General features: G+C 45.7%; 1 protein-coding gene across 2 annotated transcripts; it reads right to left on the minus strand.

Moving 5' to 3' along the window:
* Positions 1 to 1,639: 1,639 nt before the first annotated feature.
* On the minus strand, positions 1,640 to 7,269 carry LOC119288212 (disease resistance protein RGA5-like). 2 transcript variants are annotated; one of them, XM_037567847.1, is made up of 3 exons: positions 7,161 to 7,269; positions 6,162 to 7,079; positions 1,640 to 5,496 (listed from the first exon to the last, which is right to left on the minus strand). In XM_037567847.1, the coding sequence occupies exons 2-3, from the start codon at positions 7,061 to 7,063 to the stop codon at positions 1,719 to 1,721; spliced, it is 4,680 nt and encodes a 1,559-aa protein (XP_037423744.1). In that variant the 5' UTR covers positions 7,064 to 7,079; positions 7,161 to 7,269; the 3' UTR covers positions 1,640 to 1,718. The 2 variants fall into 2 exon arrangements, with proteins under 2 accessions (XP_037423744.1, XP_037423745.1); XM_037567848.1 differs by having other exon boundaries at positions 7,165 to 7,263.
* Positions 7,270 to 8,220: the final 951 nt, after the last annotated feature.

Raw genomic sequence — 8,220 nt, forward strand, 5'->3', positions numbered from 1 at the left:
TGGTAGTTGCCTGGAATAATGATTCTCTAGATCTTTATAGGCTGAACTTTTCTTTATTAACCTTGATCCCAAAGGAACCTGATGCTAGTACCATTCAAAAATTTAGGCCAATTGCTCTGACCAATTGTAGCTTTAATATTTTTTTTTTGCTAAATGTGTTACTAATCAGTTGGGGGAGATAGGTGATGAGCTTATCTCCCCAAACCAAACCGCCTTCATTAAAGGCAGGTTCATAGTGGAAAATGTGGTGACAGTTCATGAAATTATTCATGATGTTTTTGCTAACAATAAGGAAGGGTTTGTTTTTAAGCTTGACTATGAGAAGGCTTATAATAGAATTAGTAAAGAGTTCATGATAGATATGATGTACGCCCTCCGTTCCAAAATAGATGACTCAACTTTGTACTAACTTTAGTATAATGTTGGGTCATCTATTTTGGAACGGAGGGAGTACCAAAGGAGATTTAACCTAAAATGAATGAAGATTGAACCTCTTCTTTATAAAGGTCCTGTAGGTGTTAGAATTAATGATTGTAATAGTGATTTTTTTTAGACTCCTAAAGGTGTGAGACATGGTGATCCTGCCTCCCCTCTTCTTTTCAACTTAGTAGCTGATGTGTTCAGCAAAATGCTGACTAAAGCTGCTAAAAACAAGATGCTAGCTGGATGGCATCCTTCTGTTCTTGGAAAACAACCTTGAATCAGCTAAGAACTTGAAATGGTTGCTTTCCTGCTTTGAACAAATGTCTGGTCCAACTCACGAAGTAAATCATGAGATACGTATTACACCTTATAAACTAACTGCGCAGTAGCTGGCCTCTACAATTTTCTATACACAAGTCCAACATTCAGAGTCTTTTGCAATCCCTGCTTTTATAAAACAGTTGGACAACAGTTCATATTGTAAAAGTGCACCAGAGATTATTGTAAATTCAGATGGCCGGCCTGCCTTGTTGCAAATGCCACAGGAGGAGCATTTTAGACCCTGCCAGTATTGATGTGAAGAAGCATGCACACTGGGTCCATGAAGAGCCTGCAGCTCCTGTACATTTCTTCAGCATATTGCGAAGAGAGCAGAAGCAGCGACCTGGGCTTAATAATCGGCATGCCAGCGACACATACCAATATGATAGATCTACGAACTTCTACGACATGAAATTAAGATGGTGGCAGAACAGAATTACCAAAGTCCCAAAGAATAATATGATGAGCACAACCTAGCTATCAAAAATGATAAACAAGTTTTGCTAGGCTTAAACGGAACTGCCCAAAGAAAATAGCAAGTAAAAATAAGACCAGACAAAGCTCCACCCCATGAGGCGAGCATTCATTCATAATTAGAGTAATCAGTGAAAACAATACAATCGGAGTTCAACAACAAAAAAGAAAAGAAATCCTCATAGCATTACATAGCAAATACTAGCATTTATGACCCCTCCATCCGGGACCGGCCCCTTTGCTCGAGCGTTCTAGGTTTCACCACAGCGTTCCAGTTGAGCGGGCAGCAGCGCGCCAGCTCTCACTAGTAGTGTACTTCATGAATTCAAGTTCCTAAAAAGGGTAGGAGACACCGGCTGGAAGTAGGCGTCTCAGTGATATGGATAAAATGCATAACAGAGACAGTTTGGCAATGTAGAGAGATAGTTTGGCAATGCAATATTCATTGTATTGATGGGGTGCCGGTGCAATGTATATATAAGTACAGGTAAGCATCAATCTCAACTATACATAACTAGGAGGCGGGCCACAATATACATACTACATGCAACACATATATACTCAACATCCACGGTACACTGTTCTTGCTCTTGTGTAAACACCTCCATCGATCTCTCTATTTCTCCATCCTGCACTTGATTTCTTGCTTGTGTTTGTCTGCTTGGAGCGGAAGGAGCTTGATTAAGCAATTCCTCTTGAATCTCTTGTTGTTTTTCCAGAGATAAGTGCCCATGTTCATGTGTTAGGACCCCCATCGATCCTTCAATTTGTTCACCCTGAACTCCATCTCTTGTTTGTGTTTGTGTGCTTGAGGTGGAAAGAAGTTCGGGAAGAGGGTCAAGCAATTCCTCTTGAATCTTGTGTTGTTTGACCAGAGTCATGTGGTGTTGTTCTAGTGTCAGCACCTCCATTGATCTCTCTGCTCCTCCATTCTGCCCACCGTCTCTGGTTTGTATTTGTGTGCTTGGAGTGGAAATAAGGTGATCGGCAAGAGGATCAAGCAATTCCACTTGTGTCTCGTGTTGTTTTTCCATAATCCGGTGTTCTTGTTCTTGCTCCTTCGATCTTTCCGTTTGTTCACCTGCACTCCGTCCCTTGTTTGTGTTGGCGACTTGAATCATGACATAGACAAACACTGCAAGAACAACAAGAATGACATAGCCAGATGTTGACACTTTTCTGCAGCTTCCAGTAGCAAAAGCACCCATGAGGCTGATCAGAACAACCAGTATGCATGCACGTAGCCTCAGACCATCGTTGCATAGCCTCTTGTTAACAAGCAACAGAATATGAAGTACAACATAGGCGAAAACTACGAGGATTTGGGCGAACACATATATGGATGTGGAGAACTTCCTGCTGCTTCCAGCAACATAGGCTCCCATGAGACCAAAGAGGATCAGTGCCATCGCTGTTTGCAGTACACGACGCTTGATGGCACGAATGGTAATCAGCTGACTCTGGAGTAGGATGATGACGACCAAAGATGCTACAAATGCTGTGGCATTGCAATAAAAGAATGCCTTGTAGCGCTTGGGACTGATGACCAGCAAAATTGGATCACCAGCAGCATGCACATCACTGTTATCTGCCAAAAAGCCACCTGGTGGGCTCATCCCAGTTTGGTATGTGATAGAAGCTGCTAGAGTTGCGAGCAACATCAGAAACTTGCGCCTCTTCTGCAAATCTTTTATTTCTTCAGGAGTAGGTTCAGAAGAACTAGGATTTTGGAAGGTTTCTGGCATGTAAGTCCCAGTACTCCCTACTGTGCTCTCAGTATTCCCTGCTGCACTCTCAGTATTCCCGGCTCTGCTCTCATATAGAGTATGAAGTACAACATAGGCGAAAACTACGAGGACTTGGGCGAACACATATATGGATGTGGAGAACTTCCTGCTGCTTCCAGCAACATAGGCTCCCATGAGACCAAAGAGGATCAGTGCCATCGCTGTTTGCAATACACGACGCTTGATGGCACGAATGGTAATCAGCTGACTCTGGAGTAGGATGATGACGACCAAAGATGCTACAAATGCTGTGGCATTGCAATAAAAGAATGCCTTGTAGCGCTTGGGACTGATGACCTCCAAAATTGGATCACCAGCAGTATGCACATCACTGTTATCTGCCCAAAAGCCTCCTGGTGGACTCGTCCCAGCTTGGTAGGTGACTGTGGCGGCAAGGATGCCAAGCAATAGAAGGTATGTGCGCAACTTCTGGAAATCATCCTTACCATCAGTGCCTGGAGTGCTGTTGTCTGGCTGATCTTGTACTGGTATGGGAGGATCAAGCAATTCCTCTTGTATCTCATGTTGTTCGTCCAGAGTCCAGTGTTCTTGTTCTTGTGTGACGGCACCAAATAAAATCTGATCTACACACTGTACTCTGATTATAGGAGTGCATGGATGATTGGCAATGGCGCCACTCAATGCCGACTCCGCATACCTTTTATCGGATTCATCAGTACCAGTGCCCCCAACTTCTGCAGTGATCTCTCTAAGTTCTATCAGGTACTCTAAGCCAGGAAATATCTGGCTGTATTGCTCCATTCTATTAGCATTGAATGCTATCTTAAGCTCCCGGACACTAGGCATTGATCCTTTCAGAAATGCCACGCATGGGGCAGCACACGTGAACTTGAAGTATTTGAGAACCGAGAATCCCTCGTTATCAAAGATGACCTTCCCTACAGGGGCAGTCCAGACGTACAGCGAGAGAGCCATGAGGGCTGGCAATCCTTTGAGAATATCTATATCTTTACTCAACAGCTTCCTAACTGAGATCTTCAAAACGCAGAGATTGCCAAGTTCTTTGGTCCACTCGGGTAGGCTGGAAAAGATGCAACAGCGCCCTAGCTCAAGCCTCTGAAGAAGGGCTGGGGGAAAGGACACGCTGCTGAAGACATCGCCAGAAATATGCACGCTTGCACCACCAGCGTCGCCCAGAACATCTGCATGAGAGGCGGCTGCAGGTACTAGAGTTAAAGACTTGAGGTTGCTGAGTTTCCCGAGAATTGAGCCCAGGCATTGCATATTGTTCTTCAGATTGTCAGGCTCTGCACTGTTACACCAAGTGAGATGAAGGTCTTCGAGATTGTTCAGCTCCCCAAGGCTCTGTACAGTCTCTGTTGCGTTCTTGCTGAGATCAAAATAGCCCAGAGTGCGAAGTAATGGCAAGCAACTAATATCCGATGGCATATCATTTACTGGTGCATGCAGCTCCAGTGTCTCCAAGAATTTTAGCTGTCGAATCTCATCTGGCAGATGGACAGTGATGTTACAATCAATTTTCAGATACCTCAGCTGAAACAGTTCACTAATTCTAGTGAGGTCAAATATTTTGCTTTCATCAGCCCAGATATGAAGAATCAGAACTCGAAGGAGCTTATATTCCACAATGGAAGGTACACAGTTATAGAACCCAAAATAAACAAGTGACCTAACTTGAGTCATCATGAAGTCTGCTGGTATACTTGCACATTTTGCACCACCAAACTGGACAGACAGTCGACGAACCTTGTCAGGAAGACCTGGAGTTGTTTGAAAGCAGCTCACATTAATGATGAAATTCTCCTCGAGACATTTGCACCTGATAAGATCTAGTACCATGTGGTGAATTGTACATGTCAACACCTCATCATTATAATCTTTTTCTACAGGTTGGATCATTCCTCTACTGACAAGTATATCAAAATAATCTCGTGCAGTTTTCTCTCTGTCTTGCTCATCGCGGACAAAATCTTCAGTTACCCATTGCTTCACCAATTCATCTTTGCTGATAGTCCATCCCTCTGGATATATACCAAGATATAGCAAGCATGTCTTCAAATTTGGCGAAAGGTTATTGTAAATAATGTTGAGAACTTCTTTCAACCCTTCAGAACTAGGGTTTGTCCTCAAACTCAAAGAGGGTAAAGAATCTCTTACATGTTTCCATTGATCGATGTTTAGCTGACATGCTAACATGCTTGCTATATCTTCAGTTGCTAATGGTAAACCTCCACATTTCCGGATAATCTCATATGCAACTTGTTTGAAATCTGGAGGACAATCATTTTCAGACTCAAAAACTCTACCAAGGAATAACTGTCTTGACTGATCACCATTAAGAGGACTCATCTCATACATGTACTTAAACTGGTACCTACTGCATGCCAGTGCTACATCCTCGATTTCCGTGGTTACTATTATTCTGCTGCAACAATCACCATCAGGAAAAGCACGGCTAATAACATCCCATGTCAAGGAGGCCCATAAGTCATCAATTACAATCAAGTATCTGCAGAATATTTTATTCAACATAAACAGGTTTTGTCAAGCTGACAAAGAAACAAAAAAAAAGCATAACCAAGATAAAATAAAAATTCAACCATAAATTAATAGGAAATTGAGATTATTGCTAGTAATCTGAAAGTAAGATATACTATATCCTAAAATATCATAGGCGAGGAAGTCACAGGCATGATTGGTTAGCGAGTTGCCGATGCACAGTGGAGAAGGGTAAGGCCATTAAGGAAGATCATCAGGCAGTGAAGTAATCAATCGGAACAAGTGATTTGCTACACCGGGAAAAAAGGATAAAAAAAACTTATGCTCTTAAGACCATGCTACATAGGAGGCAACTTTGTCTATTCTCATGGGCTCTATAGATATACATAAGGAATCCGTTAACAACCATCAGGATTTCATATAGGCCTGTCATTCTCTCATACAAAATGTGTTGGAAAGAAATAATGGTCTACTTTTCCCAATTCATCGACTTCCTACAATCAAAATTCATGAACAATAGAAAATTGAAGAAGTTTACTTGTCCTATTCAAAAATCCAACCCAAATAGCCTCTAAATTATACTTGCAGTAGTGCTTATTTGCTTCTTAAGACATTTATCATTTTTTTCCAACAATGCACCATTTATATCCAGTTAAAAGATACTAGAATATATACCTTTTGCATTGCAGATATTCTCTGATATGGTCAATAAGGTCCTGCACATCGGGAAAGCCATGGACCGGTGGCGCCTTAATTTGTGAGAGCATGCTGGAAAGCATCCTCCTCATGTCTGGATTTCGCGACACCCGCACAAAAGCCCGACACTGGAATTTCCATCCAAATTTACAATAGAAGGTCCTGGCAAGTGTGGTTTTGCCAACACCTGCAGATCCAACGATAGATACCACCTGAACTTGTTGCTCTGCATCTTCACTGTCAAAAGCCATCAGTTTGACAAGCTTGTCCATGGACTCCTCAAGACCGATAAATTTGGGGGAGCGGCTGGCATTGGCTTTCCCAAATTCATCTCTCATGGTCGCTGGACCAAGCTGGAAACTTTGGCGTCTTTGACTCGCATCCTTCACGCGAGCCCGCAGATCTGAGAAAGCTTCTGCAACCTGCCGCCGCCGCTTCAGCCTACTGGGAATCGAGAGGATGGTGGTGAGGAGAGCGCCTCTGCGGGTGGCACCGTCGCCGGCGCCGGCGGAGGAGTGCGGGACCTCGTTGAAGAAGTCCTCCGCGTCGTAACGGAGCTCCCGCACCTCCTTCATCCAGCACCTGGCCGTGAAGCTTGGGTCGTCCGCTTCCGACACGATCTTGAGCTCGGTGAACAGTGTCTCCAGATCTGCCTCGAGGCGCCGGACCTGGCCCTCGCTGACCCCATCCGGCAGGTTGTTCTTGGTGGCCCTGAAGGAATGGAGCGGCCGGTGGAGGGGGCCGAGCGAAGCCGTGACGGGGAAATCCATCGCCGCATGAGGCGACGAAACAGCGGCGTCAGAATCATCCGCCGCCGCCGGAAGCCACGCAGCAATATACCGGAGCACCGCCTGTAGCCAAGCGCCGATAAATCGGAACATGGATCTCCGCCTGTAGCTGAAGTAATCAAAAGATAATTCTAGTCATGGATGGGAAGCGAAGCAACAATCGAAACATGTAAAAGGAGGGCGGAATTACCTACGCCAAGAAATTCCGATTGAGGAGCAGGAAGTGGAGCTATGGCAGCACAGCAGGCGTGGGGAACGAAGAAGGCGCCAATTTTGGTCAACGATGGGTGCTGGTACGAGCCAAGGAAACAAAACCGGGTGCTCATAGCAATTAGCGACTCTAACACTAATCAGTGTGAGCACACACTCCTTTGTCGACTAGAACGTCTCCTCCCGCTGAACGCACCTGAAATAATAAATTCAGAAATAATGCGAGCGAGCACCGGGAGTTGAACCCTGATGCGCTGGGGATACCAATGTCATCCTAACCATCCAATCATAAGTTGGTTAGCCAAAGTCGTGATTGCTGAATGGTAAACTTTTGCGACCGGCTGGCCAAGCGCGCATCGTTCATTTTCTTGGCGATGGAAGCATCTCGTTTACCATCTGCTGTAGCCGGCCGGGGGACTTCCACGACGCAACAAGGAGCGGCGGCTCCAACCCACCGCCTCCCAATCCGGCCACCCTAACGCCGGTTGCTGTCATGACGGTGGTGGAAGCTCTGTCTTGGGCGCAGCCCATCCGCGACTTTCTGGTGAGCCGCGTGCTCCCGACCAACGAAGTGTTGGCCCGACTGGTGCAACGCCGAGCAGGGGCATATACAATCATCAACAGAGAGCTCGCCAGGCGTAGCGTGACCGGCGTGTTCCAGCGCTGCGTTGGGCCGGAGAAGGGCATGGCCACCCTCAGGGACATCCACCAAGGTGAATGTGGCCACCATCCTGCCTGCAGATCCCTCGTAGCCAAAGCTTTCTGCCATGGTTTCTTCTGGCCGACTGCTCTGGACGACGCCAAGGAGTTGGTCCGGAAGTGCAAGGGGTGCCAGCGTTTCAGCTCCAAGCAGCACCAGCCGGCCTCAGCCCTCAAGACCATTTCCATCACCTGGCCATTTGCAGTATGGGGTTTGGACATGGTGGGCCCATTCAAGACAGCACGCGGCGGCATGACCCATCTGCTGATCGTCGTGGACAAGTTCACGAAGTGGATTGAAGCAAAGCCGATCAAGAAGCTGAACGGCCCCACGGCCGTCA

The sequence above is a fragment of the Triticum dicoccoides genome, chromosome 4A, assembly GCF_002162155.2.
Source record: "Triticum dicoccoides isolate Atlit2015 ecotype Zavitan chromosome 4A, WEW_v2.0, whole genome shotgun sequence".
Lineage (NCBI taxonomy): Eukaryota > Viridiplantae > Streptophyta > Magnoliopsida > Poales > Poaceae > Triticum > Triticum dicoccoides.

What these genes read in the sequence shown, in the direction of transcription:
- LOC119288212 (XM_037567847.1), bottom strand. Translation starts at nt 7,063, where the DNA reads ATGTTCCGATTTATCGGCGCTTGGCTACAGGCGGTGCTCCGGTATATT. An exon ending in GAATATCTGCAATGCAAAAG is followed by an intron (nt 5,497 to 6,161) that starts GTATATATTCTA and finishes AATATTCTGCAG; the next exon opens with ATACTTGATTGTAATTGATG.